The 22,877-nt window shown below is 45.5% G+C and overlaps 1 protein-coding gene across 5 annotated transcripts in view; it reads left to right on the top strand.

Annotated features, from left to right (window-relative positions):
• LOC135910207 (uncharacterized) overlaps positions 1 to 22,877 on the top strand; it is a 135,554-nt gene that overhangs the window by 95,752 nt on the left and 16,925 nt on the right. For 3 of the 5 annotated variants that reach the window (XM_065442257.1, XM_065442260.1, XM_065442258.1), the window contains 2 exons: positions 7,695 to 7,781; positions 18,263 to 18,350. In XM_065442257.1, the coding sequence (XP_065298329.1) occupies positions 7,695 to 7,781; positions 18,263 to 18,350 (175 nt within the window). The remainder of the gene's footprint in view (positions 1 to 7,694; positions 7,782 to 18,262; positions 18,351 to 22,877) is intronic. The other 2 variants (XM_065442259.1, XM_065442261.1) reach the window with 1 other exon arrangement.

A 22,877-nucleotide genomic window follows, 5' to 3' on the forward strand; every position in this document is an offset into this window, starting at 1 on the left:
GTAATGCTCTTTGGGCGGCGATAATCGACACAAAATCAAATGGAGCCATCCCTTTTGCTCACTAGAACGACAGGCGATGACCAAAGACTTCGAGAAGACTGAATGACGCCGTGCTGCAGCATGTAGTCGGTTTGTTCACTGCTAACTTGGCGCTGTTTAGGCGATGTTTAACTGGCGCTGTTTAGGCGATGCCGATGCTGTCGCAAGAGGGCATTTGGCCCATTGTCAATAGTATGACACCAACTTGTGCGACCCAAAGATGGTTGTTTATAGCCGAACGAACAAACGGACCCCTTAAGGAGACTAAAACGTGGGATGCGATTAGGTGGAGAAAGGGCTGCGGCGAAGGCGCAGTCGCCAACAGCTCATGGCGGTGTTGATTAGACAGAATTTATAGCGTTAAGAGGTAAACGGGTGGTGTCATCATGAGTCTTCAATGCGCATGACAGCTCCCACAAATCCTATGGTCTCATCGCACAGTATGGTCACTGCGTACGAGTGCAGACTATATATGGGCCTTAAATCGGATTCTGACCTAATAGCGAGGACGGCGACTGGGTGACTTAATGCCCCAACGACTGGCACGCTTCGGAAAGCTTCGGTACGCGCTGAAGCGTCAAAATCGTCAAAAGCGTCGGTCGGGAACATGGCGAAGCGTGACGACGCGCAGCGATTATGTCTGCTGGCGATGCTAGAAGTTTGGCGACGCGAGGCGAAGCTGCACCGGCGTACAACAATGAGAAGCTTCGACACGTCGCCGGCGTCAACCAGTCAGAGGCTGCGAAGCCTGTGGCTGCTATGCCTGTAATGGCCGCCCATGCGAAGGCGCCGGCACCGCCGATCGTCCGAGTTCTTTGGACGCACGACGCGCGCGACAGTGTTCCTGAAAAACAGTGTTGTAATAGTAGGCCGACAACGACATGACCGACCGACCACCGTGGGTTGTGGCAGTGCGACGTGGATCCGAAGCGACTTCGAACGACGCCGACAAATCCAACCTGCCCACTGGGTTCCGCCGGGCTCAGTGTGATCATCTGCTAAACCAGCCAACCGAATCACGATTGCCGGAACATCTGTGCTTGTTGTACGTGTATTTTGTTGTGCTCACAACGAATGGAAACTGTTCTACTGTTCTTGCTGAGATACACGATGCAGCCAGTGCCGCACACCTTGGCACTTCGCGCACTTACAACAGAGTTCGACGTCGCTTCTTCTGGCAATGTGTTTACCACTCTGTGCAACGTTACGTTACGGCTTGTGACACTGCCAGCGTCGAAGGAGGCCGTGTGCGCAACTCGCTGGCCACGTTCATCGAATAAATGTCCCCAGAGAGCCTTTCTTTTTTGTCGGCATGAACTTTTTTGGCCCTTTCCCACGCCAACTAAAGGGAACAAATAAATGGCCGTTGCAAGAGACCATGCGACCCACTATACTATTACATGTGCCGCGCCCACGAGCTGTGCTACTGATGTAGCAGACTTTTTATTTGAGAATGTGATTCCTAACCATGGCGCGAAGGCAGCTGCAGACAGATCGTGGCCGCTGCTTCCTGTCCTAAGTTGTCAAAGACTTCGTTCCTGCTGCACCGAATATAGGCTCACAGCCGCATATCACCCGCAAACAAACCGAGTGACTGAACGTCTAAATCGCACCCTTACAGAGATTTTGTCTATGTACGTTTTAACAGACCATCGTGTTTGGGACATCACTTTACCCCTCCTGACAATTTCATACAATTCTTCACGTCACGATACCACCGGTTTTTCGCATTTCTGCCTTTTGTTTGGTCCCCATCTTGCTCTGGCTTTCCACACCCTGCTACCTTCGGAACCGCGACACACCACACAATACGTTCATCACGGCACTGGTTGGACTCGTATGGTTAGCCAGATTGCCTATGATCGACTTACAGCGGCTCTCGCGTCGCAGAAGACTCGCTACGAAAGCCACCACCGGAACTTTGACTTCTCTACCGGAAATCGTGTTCTTTTGTGGGCTCCACTTGGCCACGCCGGCATCTACGAAAAATTTCTGTCACGCTATGGCGGGCCGTACCGGACATTACGACGATTAAGTGACATAAAACTATGAAATCTGCCCTGTTGAAGCCACACCATCGTCATCCCAGCTGCGAACTGACGTCGTCCATGCGTCCCACTTCAAGCCATAATGCTCATCTAGTTGGCTATCACTCTAACAAGCGCCCGTACGGCGGTACACCCCCTGGGCGTTATGTTACGGGGCATTTGGACAGGACCGTGTGCGCAAGAGGGAGACGAAGACGAAGTGGTAGACTAGTTACTGGAGCTGTGAAATGTTTACCAGCCTGTGCGTTTACCACTAACGTTTTCCTATGTAAATAGTTAAACTAACGTTCGAGTCAGACGCCCTCTTCGCAACGCTATATAGGTATATATAATGTTCAGAAGTATGGTTTCACGCACAAATTTCATTTTTCTTTAACAGTGGACAGCACCGTACACCTACGTACGCACACACACAAATGCACATTATATGTATACACATGTATATATATATATATATATATATATATATATATATATATATATATATATATATATATATATATATATATATATATATGTATATATATATATCAGTGGCGTAGCCAGAAATTGTGTTCGGGGGGGGCTACGCCACTGGCCCCACACACACACATATATATATATATATATATATATATATATATATATATATATATATATATATATATATATATATATATATATATATATATATATATATATATGTATATGGGGCCAGTGGCGTAGCCAGGAATTTTGTTGGGGGGGGGGGGGGCACGTTGCAGCTAGGCCTTCTCAAGAGGAAGCTTTAGCTCGGGTGCTCCTATTTAAATACATGTAGAAGAGGAAATCGTTTTTCCCTACAACCACTTCACCAATATTGAGGAGGTTTGTTGCATTTAAAAGAAAAAGTTTAATTCTAGGGACTGGTGGTTTCGAATTTTTCGTTTAGGTGGTCAATTACTTAGTAAAAATTGGCCAAAATCGAAAATTTTCAGAAAACGAAACTATCAAGTTTAAAACTCCGTGACTCAACAATGAGAAATGATATCACAATTCTGTGAATTGCATCTAATACTACATTTACAGCGGGCAAAATAGATATGTTACACTTGAATGTCAATAAAATTTAGTATTGTGGAAATACGGCTTTTGCAGAACCCTTGTACACAACGTAACCAATTCACGTAAGATACAAATTGACATAGCAAACTTGTCCGCTTTGAGTGTTATAATAGATGCCGTTTACAGAACCACAATATCTGTTCTTCATGCTATTATGCTATTATGCTTCATGCTAGTAGTTTGTAAACGTCGTGCTTCTATTTTTTCAAACTTTCGAATTTTTCAAAATATTTTAAACAAAATTCAGGCCCTAAATCGAAGTTCTGTTTCCAACAGACACAAGCATTTAACTTTTTCACTCAAATGCAACCAATTTCAATAAAAGCGATTAGAAGGATTATCTCAGAAAAGCGTTTCTGCGTTTTACAAGTAATTGAATAAGCCGCGTCGGATTGCGCCCGAGCTAAAGCTTCCTCTTAAACAATTTGTCGAGGGATCAAATGCATGAATAATAACTGCATTGTCATTGCCAAAGATGCTGCAAACGAATTCTTGAACGCTGCGCACTGTCAAAGCAATAAAATATGCATTTTTTCATAAAAGAATATACTTGTACGTGCCAAAAATTTTGCCCAAGATAACTGATATCAACGCTTCCATATTTCTGTCTATTTATTAAGTAAAGAAAATATCACACGAACTTGAGACCTATATAAGTTCGAAACCAGGAAAGAAGTGAATGCCGCTGATATGAAAAATTAAAAGGCAATGAACTGAACAAGTTGAGGACAAATATATAAATGAAACTTTGTCATTGAAGAACCGTGCTTACATTCTTGTATATATGCAATGGCCAGTGAAAAATCTCACTGACGCTGTCGTTTGTTCCTATGTATTACGCAGGAGTAGCTGTCCCCTGTCGTGTATCGTGAATAATTGCACAGAAGTTACAGTCGCGACAGAGAGCACGTATAAAAAGCAGGAGTTTTGCAAAATATACGAGGGCAAGTCAAATGAATGTGAGCCAACAACGGGGTACTTTATTTAAAAGTAGTCTTCATGAGAATTTAGATCTTTGTCCCATTGACTAACGAGTCAAGTGATTCCCGTCTTATAACACTCCTTGGGTTGCTTCTTCAAAAAGTCTGTATCTGGTTCCCTTAAGCTGCTTTTTCTGTTGCCCCCAACTGTAGAAGTCGCAAGGTGACAGGTCTGAGTTGTATGGCGGATGTTGCAGCGTTTCCTACTTGAAGTTTGCCAGTTTTATATTAACCATATAAGCGACGTGGGGACAGGCATTGTCGTGGAACAAGATGACCCCATTCGTCAATTTTCCACGTTGTTCGTTCTTGATTGCGACACGCTGCCTTTCTGGCCTTTCACAATATCGGAAACAATTGATAGCCCCTCAAAATTTAGCAAATTCTATCAGTAATGGACCCTGACGATCGAAAAAAAAAGTCAACAACACCTTTCCAGTGGAAATGATAGCCTTTGCGTTCTTTGGGCGTGGTAAATTCGAATGTTTCCACTGTAAGCTTTCCCGTCCTGTTTCAGGCTCGTAGTAGTGGCACCAAGGTTCGTCCCCGATCACAACTGCAAACAAGAAGTCGTCATCCTCATTGTGATACCCGATCAGATGAGTCAAGGCAGCGCGAAACTTCTCCGTCTTCTCGCGATGGATCAAAATCTTGGGGATCCATTGTGCACCAAAGAGCTGATAACCGAGAAGGTCATGAATTATGGCGTGAACCGAACCGTGACTGATGTTCACATGGTCTGCCTGTTCATCGATGCTTATCCTCCGTTCTTGTTTCATCAGCTCATGAACCCTTGAAATTGTGTGGGAAGTGATTGCACGATGGTTTTGGCCCGGTCTTGGAATGTCTTTGCAACGTCCTTTGAACCGTTTGCTCCAACGCTTCACAGTGGTCAATTAAATGCAGTGTTCAACGTACACGGCAGCCATACGGCGATTAATTTCTGTTTTGGAAACACCTTCAGCTGTCAAAAACTCCGTGACACCGAGCTGTTCAACTTTTTGAAGTGTCTATTATATGACGCAACCATATTCAACCCAGTGTATGAGAGCATTAAAGAACATTTATCTTCACACCTGCATGTCACATTTGTAAATGAGACATGCCGTTGTTCTACGCGCATGCCTCGCAGATAATGAACCGAACCATTATTGCACGGTTAGGGTAGGCTCACTTTCATTTGACTCGCCCTCGTACATTAGAAATGCAAATATACAATGGGATATACAAATGCAAAAATACGGCTTGATAAAGGACAAAAAAGTGTCACTGGAAACAAACTTCACTGCATGTATACACAAAACCTCGCAACAAGATATTTAAGTATATGTATAAGTCTCCAATGAGTCTATGTATCTAAGAAAAAGTAACTGTATATGCTGCGTCAAACAAGGCAAATAAACATGTTGAACAATCATAGATTCACAGAATCCTAGATTTCGCCCCCATTCCATCCACTCCCCCGATGTATTGCGCGCGACGGAAGGCGGCGCGCTTGCTCCCCGCTTTTCTCCTTTGCGCACACAAGACTGAGCCACCATCGTCGGCTCACCTATTCGACCTGCCCTCCTACGCTTTCACTCGCACATACAGCATGCAGCGCGTGGTCATGATGTTATCGCCCTTGGACTTTATACGAAACATGAGGGCGATGGCAGGAGTGCGCCTGGAGTGTCCATAAAATTGCTTTCGCAGTAATATAGTAAACGTATCCGGCAACTGAAGCGTCCCGTCGCCCATTACTTTCCGCAAAAGAAGTATCAAAATCGAGCTTTCACCATGCGACAATTCGCTGCGCCGCAACAATGTATTTTTTTTCTGTGGGGCGGAGGCACCGAAATGAAAAAGAAAACGCATAGGAAAGTGTGATGGCCAGAATCGAATGCCTACTTCGGGCACATAATGGGGCTAAGGAAGGAATACCGAAGAAAACATGAGACGCTTGGTCCACTGAGAACCATACGCATACTGTTCAGTATCCTACACCGGCGAATCAAGACTTTCCGGAAAGGTTCCGCTCAAGGAACGCGGTGCAATCCTTCGAGTCCCCACAGTGATGGCGGCGAGTGACCATTGTTTTTTTTTTCTCGTCTGCTAGCCAGAAAGCGTCCAAAACTCTGCCAGGTGAAAATCCCCTCGACCAGAGCAAACCGAACGCTCACCGAAGTGCACCGCGCGGTGGTCGGTGCCATACGAGAAAAACGTATGCGCTCTGGCTGGCTCTGGCAGCCCGCGGATAGGGTAGCGAGAACAAAAAAAAAAATTGAACAGGCTCAATGTGTCCTCGCGAATAAAAGTCAAAGTAGAAAAAATAAATAAGAACGTAGTTACTTTGGCTGGCTTTAGTGTCTTGACATGGATGTTCTGGCGTAGGTTAAAAAAAAATGTTGATTTTTTTTTATGTGACATGACGGCACAAATGAACCACCCTAACGCTTCGTCTCATTGGACTTCGCTGCGTGCTTTGTCAACTCGTCTGCTAGTGTGTTGATTTGGCTTGTCTCGTTGTGTGTTCCGATGTAAGACTTTAGAAAATCAATGGAACTTTGGCGTCAAATGTTTATAACAACGTTAAACCCACAAAGTCCAGCAATTGAAAATCTAAAGCATAAATTTGGAAATGTCAATGCACCTTTCACATCAAGAACTTATGACATTTATACCCATAAAGTTTCGCAATTGATATCCATGCGCTCCATAGATTCCGTGGCCTCAGTGAGATGCCGCGGCGAGCTCGCTCACCATCAAAGCGCCCTTGAAACTTTGTGCTCGAATGGGACTGCTTGGCGTTATGTGCCTCCCGGTGTATGGGCGTTGCCACAAAATCCAGCCCGAGTTCGCAATCTTCGCGGTTAAATGTCTTTTCGAGCGTCAAAAAGGCATTCTAGACAAAATCCAGAGTGATTTCCGGCGCCGGGGGTCGCTTTGGTCGGTGGTATATGGACAGCCCGAAAAAATTTCGGGGGGGGCTGAAGCCCCATAAGCCCCCCCCCTGGCTACGCCCCTGATATATATATATATATGTGTGTGTGTGTGTGTGTGTGTGTATGTGTGCACAATGCTGTCCACTGATAGAGAAAACACTGAAATTTCTGCTCTTACTGTGCTGCCGCCTTAGCTTCAAGTGGTGGTCGAAACGAGGCAGCGTAACAAACCACTGATTATATAATGCAAACCTAGGAGATCGCATCGTTTGGATAGAGGAATATTCAGACATGCATGCGCACACGTGATCCATTTAATAGTGGACCATCCACTCTGTGCCTATATATGAGCGAAACATCAATAAACTTCCGCTTCTTCTTATAAATAATCCAGCTTATAATATTAGGGTCTGCTCTCCATAGCGTGAAGATCATTGTTATTTACCGCCATTTCCTCCCGGAAGTCTGAAGTTGCACCCGTCTAGTGGTATGCTAACGCATGCAGTCTTCACTTATGTCAGACAAAAACGGATGAAGTTAGAAGCACTAGTGACTAGTGTAGCAGTTTATGATAGCCTGTCGAGGTAGTGTGTTAAAATAATTTTTGTAATTTTGTCTAGTTGGCTCTGGAAAATCCGACCGACAAGGACAAAGATAAAGATCCTGAAAAGAAGAAGGACAACGTTGATGAAAAGAGCGCTTCCAAGGTACGTTCCCTTTGTATGCTCGCTGATAACACATTCTGTAACAAGCCTTCCCAGAATGAATGTGGATGCTAATGCGATTAGCAATGAAGCAAGGGAGCCAGACACCGTATTGGCACTGGTGAAATGCGTCACTTATGAGAAATATCTTCAGACACCCGGCTTTTATTCCTCTTTGAGTTCCTGCTGCTGTTCTGACGGTGAACAGGTGTAATTATATTTTTGTTGAACTTGCTCAGATTGCCGAAGCTTACTTTTATGACGCGGCCGAATGTGACAGCCTGTAATGCTGATTGCAATAACGCAGACAGTCATCTCCGTCTTTGAGGTCCCACTTCTGTTTTCGGAGGCAAGCAGCGGTGGTACAAGATTTTAGCTTGCTTCGAAAAATTATTCTCGACTTTAGTTATCCAGAAGATTAGAGATTGCTATACCTAAATATGATTGATCAAACTATCTGCAATGAATAGTAACCCGTTACTTGAATTTGACTCTTCCTCAACCGAGCGCGTAAAAAGTTAAGCGGTGTTTGAGATACAATAGGCAAAGAAACATTGTGCGCAAGTAAAAATACTGGAAGAATTGAAAAGGAGAATTCATATGGAATGCTCCTTAACATGCTTTTTACTATTTCGAATGATTAGTATTATACTAATCATTGATATACTAATCAATTGGCGTGAATTGCGAAAAACATTGAAACCGCTTTTCCAGGAGACAGTAAACATAAATGTTTTAATGTTGCCTGAGCTTTACCATCGCATGCCTAGCAAGCGTCCTACATCGTAGGGAAGTTTTCCGCTGCACTGTGACAGAAACAACTAGTTTCAGATATGCATGTTCACTGGATTATATTCAGCTTGTTTAAGGTCATGGGGATCAAGACAAAAGCCAGTAGGATGGCTCACACCTGTAGAAGCTGTGCAATGTCATTGTGGTGGTTGTTTAACCACAACATTGCTATACAGGTGGCCATCTCCAGAATAGTGTGCGAATAGTGTGCGAAGAAATTGTTTGCAACTACAACAACAAAAGCTTGGTGCTGATTGACTCGGACAATTTGGGGTTTCCTCAACCAATTAACACCAAAGGTTCTTTCTCGGTGACCTCTCATTAAAGAGTAGCATACCCTTCGTCTGGACTCATGTAGGAATTGGAGATTGAGCCTACACGGCGTGCCCGAACGCTCCATTGTAGTTAAAGCAGGCAATATTATCATCATATAAAGCAAGGATGTGGTTGATAACATTAACTGTAGGGCGGCAATCCAAAAATGATGCCAGTAGACGTACCATGTCTCTTTTAGAACAATTTTCGAATACTTCTACTAGGGAGGGGGGCACAATTTTTTTTTGCCTGGAAATATTACGTCAAAGTATAATTTTTCAATTACCAAGTAAAAATGATTTTATTGAAAAGTGATATTTCCAGGCGTATCTTCCCTTAAATCTGCAAAACACCGACTCGTTCTCGTGAGGAAGATAATTGAAAGGTAAAGAAACGAATAAACAGCTAAGAGATTTGATGTGATGCCGAGGTTTGGGCGAGTTCGTTTGCGTGGATATTGTGTGTGATGAGCGAAAAGAGGAAATGAGGAGTAGTGTCACTCAGAATTGACCTTTCTTGCGATAATTACCTGTCATGTATATATGCATATACATATTTACGCAAGGTAAGCTACGCACTACGAGTCGCCATCGCCAGAGAGAAGACGACGAAGGGCGTAGATGTGGACCGGAATTTTGGATGTCGGCCATCAATAAAGAAGACTGTTCTGTGTCGTTGTGCCCGTCTTAGTTTTCTTCGCAGCATTTTATCGGTGGTGGTGCGGGGTACATGCTACCACTACCGGAGACAAGGCGTACTCCTGACACGTCTGCTGTGAGTAGTCCGGGAGAGATTACCTCTGTACATGTACGTACCAGCCGCCGTCTGTAAAGGTTTAAACATGAGCGAGGTCTTTTGCCCGAGCCTATGTGGACGATGAACCCGAGCCTACCGCCTTCTGCTGCGGATGTTGCTGGACTGAAATGACAGACGTTTTTATTCTACTTTGACGACGTTGTTGTGTTTTCGAGAACATCTGATGAACATCTTGAACGACTCAAGCACGTACTCATCGCAACAGCGAATCAAATCTGACTATAAAGCCTCAGAAATGTCATTTTGGCTTTCAGGAGCTCAAGTTTCTCGGACACATAGTCGGCCTCCGCGGTGTTCGGTCAGACCCTGAGAAGCTAGCTGCCGAGCTGATAAGGATGCAGTTCAAGGCTCCTCAGGTCTCTGCGCTTACTACCGTCGCTTTGTCGAAGTATTTTCATGGATAGCTCAACCACTAACAAGATAACCGCACCAAGATGCACCCTTCGAGTGGACGGACGATCAACAAACACCTTTTACCGAATTGCGGAAGCGATCGGAAACAGGCCTTTACTCGGGCATTTCGACGGCAAGGATGACACAGAAATCCACACAGATGCGAACAACGTGAGGCTCGCTACCCATACTCATCCAATGGCAAGACGGTGCCGAACGCGAAGTAGCATACGCAAGCCGTACTCTAGCAAAGGCGGAGGTCAACTATTCCACGACTGAAAATGAGTGTCTTCCCGTGCTTGGGCCATCGGAAAGTTCCGGCCCAATCTGTAAAGCGGACCTTTTCAAGTAGTAATTGGCCACTACTCACTGTGCTGGCTTGCGAGTCTTAGGGACCCTTTAGGCCGCCTCGCTCGTTGGAGCCTGCACATTCAGGAGTACGACGTGACAGTGGTTTATCGATCCGGACAGAAGCACCGCAACGCTGGCTGCCTCTCACGTGTACTTATGCCATTGAAAGCAAGGGAATTCGAGCAAGGCTTCCCATTTCATGGTGTAGTAGACACTGTCGAGATGGCTGACCTCCAACGTGCCAACAGCACATTGCTTTCCCTCACCATATACCTCCCGCGACTCGACGTTGTCCTCCCATGACCGATGTTACGAGGCCTGACTTCTTACTACCTCCGCAACAATTTTGTGTTCAAAGAGAACTTCGAAAACATCCAAGAAATGCTCCTTCCAGTCGTCTCAGTTTGACTGCGTGAAGAAGAGTGGCAAACGTGTCATGACGACCCGTGTGCGGGACACTAAGGCTTCGCCAGGACGTAAGCGCGCATACACCCACATTATTACTGACCACAGCTGTTCTCATTCCTTCAGCGCTACGTGAGAAGCTGCCGTGATTGTCAGTGGCGGAAGGTTCCACGTTTAAACCTGCTGGTCTTCGCAGTTTGCAAGCAAGACGATCAAGGTACTAGGTCACATTGTGAGCAGAGATGGCATTCGTCCTGATCCTGACAAGGTTTTGGCAGTTCAGCACTTCCCTCGTCCCGAAAACACCAAAGATTTGCGTAGTTTCTTAGGCCTGACTTCCTATTTTCGCCGATTCATACGAGGCTTTGCCTCAATAGCGTCACCTCTGCACAATTTACTGGGTTCTAATGGTCCCGTTGTGTGGGCTCCCGGATGTGAATCTGCGTTCACCCATCTGAAGCGCGCTCTCACATCTGAACCAGTACTATGCCATTTTGATGAAGCTGCTCCTACCCTCCTGCATACGGATGCTAGTAGTCATGGCATTGGTGGCATTCTCCTACAGCGAGACGACACGTTTGGTGAGAGGGTCGTCGCATGCGCAAGTCGCGTGCTGACAAACGCCGAAACGAATTACACCATCACGGAGCAGGAATGCTTAGCTATCATTTCGTCTGTGCAGAAGTTTCGACCTTATCTTCACGGCCGCCATTTTACAATCGTTACAGACCATCATGCATTATGCTGGCTTTGAACGCTGAAAAACTTGTCTGGACGACTTGGCAGGTAGTTTCTTCGTCTGCAAGAATACGACTTTACTATTACCTACAAGTGCGGAAAAAACACCAAGATGCAGACGCGCTTTCTCGCTGTCCGCTTCCTACGACACCATGCGATGGACCTCAAACTACCAGCCATGACAAGCTTTCGCACGATCCCTCCTCACATGCTTTCTTGTTGGCCACTGTCCACGAGATGCCTCCACACGACAACAAATCCTTCCAATCTCATCGGTTTGCCGACTCCTACTGTCGGCGCATCATAGACCACCTTCAAGGAGCTTCGCGCCCGCCTAACGCCCGCCTTCGTTGACAGCTGACGCAATTTAAGATTGACAACCGCGTCATGTACCGTCGTGTCTATCACCCTGACCTTGTCATCCTTGTCCGTCGCAACATTTCAGATCGTTGGCATTAACCTGTATGGTCCTCTTCGTGTATGATCCTCTTCCTGCGTGAAGCGGCCAGGATGGCCGCTCTCACGCGAGGGGACATTAGTGGGGGAATTTAAAAGCTATTCTTTGTCATCTCTACATGATCATCATCATCATGTGGGGTTCATATGTGGTTATTCTTCATCATCGCTTGTGGGGCTGGCTCTCGAGTATGATCCGTGCTGTGAGCATGGTCGGTTCGCCGCATCTTTGACGCGGAATAAACGCTGGGATAACTGCTGCGTCACAATATTTTTTGTGACACCCTCACCAATACATTTCGAAATCAATAGGCCGTTTTCAGGGCCTCAACGCAGGGTATTGTCATATCTGGATGCCGCCATAACGACACCTACGTTAAGCAACTGGGGCGATGCCCCTTGAAAGACCATGCCGCTGCCGTACATTGCACCACAGAGCACGCATGTCACCCCATACATGGCTCCGCAGACTGCTCCTCACCATCTTAACTACTTCAAAAGTATTTGAATTACTGCTGCTATTCTTCTCAAGTCCCTCTTTCAACTCATGTTTTTTTTCTTTTGTGTTACTCACTGACAGCCTGACAGGCTCTTCTAATGCCACAAAAACATGCCGCCAACGACACCCCTCAATGCTCCCTAACATCTCGCCTCCCCAACACCCTCGCATGCCCCCGTCTTTCTTTATTTTTTCATTTTTTTTTTCTTTCTTTCTTTATATTTTTTTCATCTTGGTGTCAGCCTGGTTTTTATTTTTTTTCTCTGCTTTACTTTCTTTTCTTTTCTCCCCTCGTTCACACTCTCCTACTCTTGTCCCCTCGTCTTGGGAACGAAGCTCACAGGCATCGGACGACAGCGCTCACTACCTCTGAAGTCTCTCCCTTTAAAACCAGCTGCTAGCGACAACACCCACACGTGACGTCACTGCACTAACCCTTTAAACCTAACATGCCGAGGATGACGAGGGCGCCTTTGACGAAGATAGGTCCTCCTATCAAAACGTTTGCCAGCCTTTCTGAGGCACCGTATCCCTGTTTACAAACTTTATACTTCAGTGTGCTATTTCATCTGTCAGCCCCTTTGTTGATTTTGGACTTTTTGGGTGAAGGCAACTTTCAGTAAACCCACACATGCGACCTGAATGCAGCAATGTTGCAGGATTCGAGACCCTGGTTTCTCGAATCCGGAGCATTGCTCACTTGAAAAACGCTACAGGAAATTTCAGTCTATCGTATTTTGGGACGTTGTTTCTGTCGTTCTGTAGTCTGTCATCCAGTTGTCGGACATTCTGTTGTGTGTAGAGTGACGTCCTGTAGTCAAAAGTTCTGTAGTCCTTGATCAATACTCAATGAAAAATTGACGGAGGCCTCTTTAAGGCTACGTAAATTTTTATTACAAAAATTAAATATAAAAGTAAAAGAATACTGCCCAGCTAGGGATTCCGAACTTGGAACCTGAGGATTCCGAGCCCAGCATTTTACCACTGCACCACGCCGAACATTGACCTAAGTGTACAGTTTCGCTATTTCAACTGTAACAATCTCTTGTCCGCGTTGATGTTTGCACATTAAGAGACAAGTGTGTTATCACTCTACCGCGTCAACTGTTGCATGAATAGAAGAGCAAAGCTGTTATTACCATCGACAGGTACATCGTGGAGTGCTAGAACTTCGATTTTGCTGTGCAATTTCCATATTATATAAGAAATTCAGAAATAGACCACGGTGACCGGCGACACTGTTAGGCTTGTTATTTCTAGTTTCGACAGTTGTCTCTCACTGTTCACACTTTTGAGGGGGCATATAATTCGTGTGTTCAATGCAATATAGCTGCATAAGCATTCGTGGATGAGTGTTCATTCTGACAACATACTGGCTTCTCGCGGCAGCGCTGTACCAGAATAATGAGACCCGAGTGAGACAGCTTTTCACCCAACTTTGTGGAACAACCCAAAACTTCTTTTCGCTTCGCAAAAGGTGATGGAATATTTCTGGCAAAATATCTGATGTGTCAGTGTAACAGCACATATAAGTCCACCGGCCTGTGTGCCGCATCTTACCAAAAAAAAAAACGAATACGCAGCCATTCCCGCAGATTGTATGATTTTGACCAGCGGCCGGTTTTGAGGAGGGCGGTAGGGCGTTGCTAGTGCGTCGTCGTCAGGGCACAATTATAACAACTGGCCATGTCGAATTTAATACCAGTGTCGGTGCTATCAGCATTGCCGGCTTCAGAGAAGCACGATTCAATACCGCGAGAGAGGAGAGTACAGTGTACACCACCGATGCGAAACTTACATTCAAATTTAAAGCGTCGCGACGGAAAGCACTTCTATCGTGGCGTCGGAACTTATATCGCTGCGACAGAGAGTGGCACATTTCCAATGCCACGACAGAAAATTTGTAGTCAAGACAGAGAGTTCCTGTTGCGACGTCAGAATCGCCTTGCGATAGAAAGTAATTGTTGCGACTTCATAAACTCGTGTTGTCGCGACAGAACGTTTCTGTTGCTACTTCGGAACACTTGGCCGTCGCGACCGAACGTTTCTGTTGCGACGAGAGAATTTCTGTTGTAACGTCAGAATCGCTGTCACGATAGAAAGCTGTTGTTGTGACTACAGAACTCTTGTCGCGACAGAACCTTTTTGTTGCAATGACAGAATTTCTGTCGTAACGACACAATCGCTGTCACAATAGAAAGCTGTTCTCATGACTTCAGAACTCTTGTTTCTGTTGCGACTTCAGAACTATTGGTCTTCGTGACAGAATATTTCTCTTGCGACATCAGAATTTCTGTCGCCACCACAGACAGATCAGGAACTTTTGTCGTGCGACTGAAATTTCTGTAGTTGCGACAGGAACTCCTGCTGTCTTTTTCCACTGGGTGATGCTTAACTTTAGCAACGTTGACGCCTAAACATTGAATCTCATGCAGTCGGAGACTACACGGTACGAAGTATTGGCAACTGCATTTCTGTATTGGCCTATTAATCGAAGTTTGTAGCTGTGACAAGTTTTGCCATCATTCCAGTTTTTGAAATCTTCATAACTCTGGTAATTTCCACTTGAACTCGACGGCTGGTTCACTCATACGTGTAAGCGTCGTGGTTATTCCAGAGAAGTCATTTGCCACACGCTTATAGTAAGCGCATAGGGCAGGACATCTGTGTACTGGCTCCTTCGGGTTGATGAAGCTTTGCGATGGCAGCTGTGCTCGATGGGCCAGAATATACTGCACACTTGCTAATGACGTGGCCCAGGAATAGGAAGTTTTCAGACACCAGCATCACTTTTGTACATTCATGGTGAGCCCTGATGACTTGATTGCATCAAGTGCTCTTCGAAGTGACCATTGAGGGTTGTCGAAAGTCACAGCAAGGACGATGACTTCATTCAAATATACGAGAAGCCTGGCAATTAAAGACGCACAACACGGTGTGCATCACACACTGGAATGTTGGGGATACTGAACAAAGCCTCTTTGACATTACCTTGAAAATAGAACAGGACGTTTGGCGGGACAGAGGAGGCGCATTTTTTGCTTCAAGAATTCCTGTTATGTCGCGGTCTCGTTGCTACGTTATAGACATTATTATTGTGTTACCTTTGTCAGGGCTGTGGGTCTTCGGCTTTTTGACGAAAACCAATTGAACCTCAGTTCGTACCTTTTTTCAGTTTTCAAGACGAGCGCTAACGTGCCGTCCAGGGTTTGGCCAGTGTACGGTCGGGTCAGTGAGATGTACTCACCTGATGACGGCGAAAGGAAAAGCAGCAAGACTCTCAACTTTGTTGCTGCCAGGTATCTGGCAAAGCCTGTACGACGTTAGACCTGGTGTAGACGGGGTGTTTTGCGCCGAAGCCTCGCAGTACCATTTGGCTGGTATGGATGGCCCCTGTTGGTAGACGTGACTCGTTCCTTCGCAATGATACCATATTGACTGATGGCCAGTTTCATGAAAGATCCATCTTACTTGGGAAGTCGCGCAAGGCGACGCACGGAAGCAGTGGCGGTGGCAGTATGAAAATCTGTGACAGGGTCCGTATCATTCAGGCAAAAATATCTCCTATCGCTTTAGACGTCTGAGAGCAGATTTTCGTTCCTTCTGTAATGTCGGCGTGCCGAGAGAGACGCATCATTTTTCCGTGTATATAGCGACGTTCTCATTATTTAGTTGTACTCGGGCAATAGGATGACTTAGGGCACGGTCTCCTTGTATTACTTATCTGAACGCCTTGAAGAACTTGCTGCAAAACCGGTTTTCGATCTTCGACGCAGACTCTCAATCTTCGATCCATTTGTTGGCAGCATCTACGTATGAAATAAAGTTGGAGCACATCTCGCTCTCAGAGCTTTAGCTATTGAATGTTCAGACGCTCTCCAATGTTTCAAGCCAGGTTTGGGTCATCCCATGAACTTCAATTTAATGTAGTTGGTTCCATCGGCTGTAGACGCCCGACCGTTGATGCTGACAATGAACCTGCCATCATCGTTGTTGGCTTTGGCATGAGGTTCCTTGTCATTTCAGGTAAGCGGCCGTAGTGCGGCAGCTGTCATTATAGCCTGAGGCTAAATCATCAATTCATGGCCATCTTGGTGCTGAATACAGATTTGTGGTGCATAGGGTGCCGTTACAAAAATAAGGAGCACTTCCACTAGATGTATTTTTGTATTGACGGTACAAAAATAAATTGTTACTTCCGTTACATAGATCTTTTCCTGCTATTTGGGCAGACTCCTTCATAGATAAGGAAGTATCACTGAAAGCAAAACAATAATAGTGAGCACAGTCTTCCGCTCTTCAAATTTGAATTATGGGTCAAACGCCATCTATTTAGAGGGGATCGCATAAGCCTGCAATGGTGTGCTGTAGTCAGTCAGCGTTGGTTTACGGCTGCTATTGTGAGGCATAGACAGGGGCAGGCTCTAATAGGCGTTTACTTGCCTTGTGCGTGTTCTACATTTTGTGATGTTTCTCCAGTGTTCATTCACTGTAATTTGACATGGCAACGAACAGGTACTCTCGATGTATTAGCACTGCGCCAAGGCAGCATTTCCGGATGTAGGGTTAACTTACAGAGGGGAATTCAATACGTAGCTCAATACACCGTAATTCACCAGTGAACTAGGCCGCGTCGGAGCAGTTTCAGCCATTGGTCCGTATTTCACGCTAATTGTAACAGTTATATTCAGGGTCTTTGATTCCTGAGTCAATTAGTGAATTCAAGTGGTCTGTGGAGCTCACACAGGGCAATTTATCCGTGTTACATACTCATTAGGTACATCACCGTCGAAATGTGCAATGCCACTCGCCTAAGTCGACGCAAGCGATGGCAGTCCCGTTTTTTCACTCAATGATAATAGGCCGGGTAAGAGTGGTTGCGAGTACAAAACTGACTCGATTATATGGGCCTTGCAGAAGCAGGGCCGCTTCGACCGTACTAGATGACCGTGAGGGATCGCTACACTAGTAGACAATATGTATTTGTTCAGTTTTTTTTCTGCTGTTGATTCATTTGACAGATTATGAATGACATAGCGCCCGAAAAAAAGCTAACGCGCTCGTGCAGTTGATCCCATGTCGTTGCATTCCCTTTTTATTATAGCCATGCTCGTGTGGGAGCTTTCAGAGCTATTCCGCGTATCCACTTTCAGAAAGTCATGCTTGCGCTCTCAAGGCCACGTCTCATGGCGAACATCCATCCTGTTCGTCAGAACACCACAGCAAGCTTAGATACCTGTGGCAGAGTGCGCGCGTCCCACAAGGTTTTTTTCAAGGGCGTCCTGCGCTCGCTCCCATGACCATCCTTCCCAATGGTGGCTGGAACCTAACTGCTACTGGTACCGTCGACTATCGCCGCTGTGTTGCTCCAAGGTACCTGGTGCATCGCTGGGGACGTTCGCCTTGCTGCGGACGCGGTGCCACCATTCATCTCGATAGCGCATTCTGATTGGAGAAGCCAATCTCTCTACAGAATCAGCGGCAACACATCCGGACGCAGTTTGCACCCATCTACAACTGTGTAACATTGGTCAACGGGGGGGAAATGGTCATAGAAAAAACAAGCATATATGTGCTTCAATATTTGCAGATTATGTTCATGTTATTAAATGTTATCAATTGTGTGAGGCATACAAATGCTACCTAGTAAGCTTGGCTTACACAAAATGTGGATTATTACAATCATGATATGCCTCTATTTCTTTGTTTTCATTTTCAGTTTACCGCGATGGCGTGGGCTGTTTTGCAATTCATTCTTGTGCTTTGTTTGGAGGTGAGTAGCCGCAAGTACTCTGACAAAAGCCTAGGTAAGCTGCTTCATATCATAGGAGGCACTTCCCTATAAAGTTTAGAACATCAATGTTGAATTCCCTTGCTTTAAAATGACGAAAAGTGCAATAATGCAGCTAGAAAACACAGAAGCACTAGCTGAGATCATAAGCAACATACAATTTTAGCACTGAAAACATGTGATAGCTTCCATAAGTAATTGAAGTGAATCATTCCTACTCTGTTCACTGTAACGATGTAATAGGCATACATAAGCTCGTTTTTTGCAAAATTGCAAAGCCAACAATAGAAGCAATTCGAGCACATAAAAAAGAAGTAGGGGGCCAAAGCCGTGACTTCCAAATAGGTCTTTTTCTCTGACGCAGTCCCGCTATATTCGTGTGTCCCTTCGCGCATCTGTGTGTATGTGTGTGTGTTAAATAAGGAGCGATACAAATACAAAAACACCGGCAATTACGACGTCTCCTAAGGAGAAAATTTGCGCAAATCTATAGGTGTTTTATTTTCGTGATATATTGGCTGGCGCGGACAGTCACTCTCGCGCTGCAGCCTCGCTAACTTGGAGATTGCGACTTGGATTTGTGACGCGTGGGCGTCATTCGCAGCAGCCGCCTTCCACAGAACTTCCAGACGACACCCGCTAATCTGGCGCCATCTCGTGGCCGTCGTCGCCGGTCTAGGTTTTCCTTTTCATGCTTTCGCCCTACCCTCCTCCATTTTCCACATAACGGTTCCGCCGCACCCTCCCGTCCGCTTTCCTAGTCGCGTCATCTACGTCCTCATTCGCTTTCATACTTCGCTCGGTCACGCCGAGACGGAAGGCTGACGCTTGCAGCAGGAATGGCAGATTAAGAGCTGAGCTCTAAAACATGACCTGTTATCGCACTGTCGGCAGTATCCTAGCTGTCAGCAAATTAAATAAACTGGGTGTCCTGAGTGTGAACAGTTGTTTATGGGGAATGCCGCATGGTGGGACTGCTGGATCAATTTGAGGATCCGGCGATAGGTAATGTCTATGTCGCAATGAAGGGAACGGAAGTTCTTTTCGCATTGCGCCCCCTTCGATATGTGACAGTCATTGGCAGGCTCTTTTGAAAATTGTACGATGCGCACTTCATTTCTACAGAGATTTCGATAGCAGAGAATTGAATCCGTTGCGTCGTGCTCAGAACACAACGCAATGGCAAGTAAGGCACTTTGGCGAGTACATCAGCAGATTCGTCATCAGCAGCAGCAGTAGCCTTTTTTTTTTGTTCACTGGAGCACAAAGGCGTCTTCCAGCGATCTCCAATTACACATGTTTTGCACTAGGTGATTTGAACTTGCACTGGGACATTTCTTAATTTCTTCGCCCCTCCTAATTCCATGTCCCTTCACAACTGCACTTCGTTTCTCTTGGTACCTATTTTGTAACTCTAATGGACCGTCATATATCCACCCTGCGCAATAAATGACCTCCCCATCTCCATTCTTTTTTCTCTTGGTGTCAATGGAAATATCAACGGTCCGCCCTTGCTCTTTTATCCAAATCTAAGGAAGGTTAAACCTGCGCGAAGAAAAAGAAAGAAGCCAAGCGAAAGCAACCCATTACACACCGCAATCGCTCGCGGTATGTTGTGTGTACGTTTCGCTTGTCGGCATGTTTTTTCTTCGCGCAGTTTTAACCTTCCTTCAAGTATGAAACAACAAGCCATCAAGAACATCCTACTAAAATTCTTGATCCCACACCGTTCTTTTCCTGTGTCAACCTTACGCGTAACATTTTTCCTTTCATCGCTCTTTCAACGGCCATTGCCTTGTTCTCTACTTGTTTTAAAAAACTCCGCATTCGTCCCCCTTATGTTTGCACCATAAAATGCAATGGTTGTACACTTTTACAGTGTAAGCTGTGCTGGGCTCATTCCAATGGCCGTTTCCGTTGGCCATGGTATCCGCCGCCGCTGGTGTCCGTAGCAGGTATCCCGGGGACTGAGAAAAAAATACCCAGCTCGCGCCGGAATCGAACATTGGCCCGCTGTGTTGGAAGCAACTACTCAACTACTGAGCCACGCCAGTGCTTGCTAGCGTGCAGCCGAAATATTCCCTATTAACGCGTCCTAGCTCCCGAGGAGATACCTGATGTGACATGCGCGCCGCGTAGCGTCGATACGGACACCATTTCGCGCTGCAGTTATATAATATCGCGCCAGACAGAACGCCGTATACCAGATGCGCAGGTAGCGGTGTAAGGCAGTTAAACATCTCTTTCCTCCTCAAATCTTTAAGTAGATGTATTCAAGAATGCTAGAAAAATATATGTTGTGCGCCTGAATAAACCAGCTGGGTAGGTGACTATGCCCCAGCCTCGTTTGAAAAACGATGTCAATAAATCAGTATCCTCACCATCATTAGCATCGTATCCTACCACTTCTTATATCGAGCACTCGAGGGGACAATGTCACTATCGAGTTCCCAATGGGACAGCGAATAAATCATCGTCATTAGCATCCTACCATGTCACTTGCCTTGCGATGTGAGATGCGCACCGAGTAGCATCTATACGTGCGCCGTGTGCATTGCAGTTGCATATTATAACAGCAGCTTGTACGCCATGTAGCAGTGGCATAGGTGGCGGTACAATGCAGTTAGAAAAGTATTGAGTAGGAAAAAGAAGATCATGGAGATGTGCAAATGTTGATGCAATGCGAAACAGGTATGGCATACCTCACGAATTCGAGCAGGCTAGATGACTGTTTGTCACCGCCCCTTTTGAAAAGGAATGACATTAAATTATAATTCTCATCATCGGCATGGTATCGTACCATGTGACATCGCGCCAGACAGCGTCGATATGTACAAACATCAAATTGCACATCTCCGTTATATTCGACTAAGTGTCCTGGCATGTAGCAGTTGCGTACAGCATTTGCATGCTGCATGTCCTGGATCTGGGTAACTATAGCAGGCTAGGTGACTATGTGTCAACAGCCCGCTTAGAAGGGGATGCCAATAAAACATGTCCTCTACCAATATTTATTTATTTATTTATTTATTTATTTATTTATTTATTTATTTATTTATACAATACTGCAGGCCCAAATGAGGGCCCAAGCAGGAGGGGCAGAATACATAAATATTTGCGTATGCACGCACTTATATATACATACAGACATGAAAAGAAAATACAAAAGCAATGCAACATATGTAAATATTATAAGAAAACAAAAAATGAAAGCGACGACTAATAAGATTAAGAGAGGGTACACTGAAGGAAGGCAACTTGACAAACATTAGAACAGTATCACACGCATATATGAGCACTGGCAACCACTATCGAGAAAGGGAAAAAAAAGTACCAGAAGTTGAACGAGCGCTCATTGCAAAATACTGAATAAAATAAGGATGATGTGGAAAGTATTATACAATATTCACGAGTAAAAAAGAAGAAAACAGTAACAAGGTTTGCCCATATGGCAATACCCCCAGTATCAAAGACACAAGTGGTCAATAGAATCGGTGTTTATCAATTGTGATAATGGCAGGCTGTTCCAATCTGTTACAGTGCGAGGGAAGAGTGAAAACTTGAAAAGGTTAGTTCGGGTGTTATAAGGCGTCAAAGAATCAGCGTGACGATGCCGTGTTCGGCGCGCTGTAAGTGGTTCAACATAAGCCTGTGGCTGGAGGGACAAACAGTTGTTTTTAAGCAAGAAAAGAAATTTCAGTCGTTGTATTTTCCTGCGTAGTTGTAGCGTTTGGATATTATGTTGAATCATTAGGCTAGTGGGAGAGTCACTCAGTCTGTATTTAGAAAAAATAAACCTGAGAGCTTTACGTTGGACCATCTCTAAAGTGTTAATGTTAATTTTCTTATAGGGATCCCACACAACGCATGCAATGCATGCATCAAATTGCACATCTCCGTTATATTCGACTAATTGTCCTGGCATGTAGCAGTTGCGTACAGCATTTCCATGCTGCATGTCCTGCGTCTGGGTAACTATAGCAGGCTAGGTGACTATGTGTCAACAGCCCGCTTGGAAGGGGATGCCAATAAAACATGTCCTCTACCAATAGCCAGCCGGTGCATGGCTTTCGTGGCTTGTGATTTCCTTGTCGCTAAGCTAGGCAAGAAATGCGGTGGTGGTGGTAACAACTTTATTGACAATCTGGCTAATTAGTGGCCTGGGCCTAGACCGCCCCCAAGGAGGTCCGGAGATCCTGTCTCCTCGCCGCCTCACGGTCTTGCTGGATGGCCCATATTTGATTTTGAAGGTTTGAGCTGCGCAACACGGCCGTCCATCGCGCCGCAGCTTCATCTGGGGAAACTGCATTTTCTCAGCATATAACGTCACATTACCAGAAAATGTGTCTAAGAGATGCGCGAGCCCTGCCGCATAGTTTGCATTTATCATCTCAGTAGACGTCCGTATATATCCTCTTGAGATGGACGGGGTTGAGGGAGGTCCTTGTTTGTAGCTGCCTCCAGTCTACCGGTTGGGCCCTGTCGAGTTTGGGGTCAGGGGGTGGATAAACGCGCCCGGAGTTTTGATAAAACTTTGTAATTT

Source organism: Dermacentor albipictus, chromosome 10 (assembly GCF_038994185.2).
Source record: "Dermacentor albipictus isolate Rhodes 1998 colony chromosome 10, USDA_Dalb.pri_finalv2, whole genome shotgun sequence".
NCBI lineage: Eukaryota > Metazoa > Arthropoda > Arachnida > Ixodida > Ixodidae > Dermacentor > Dermacentor albipictus.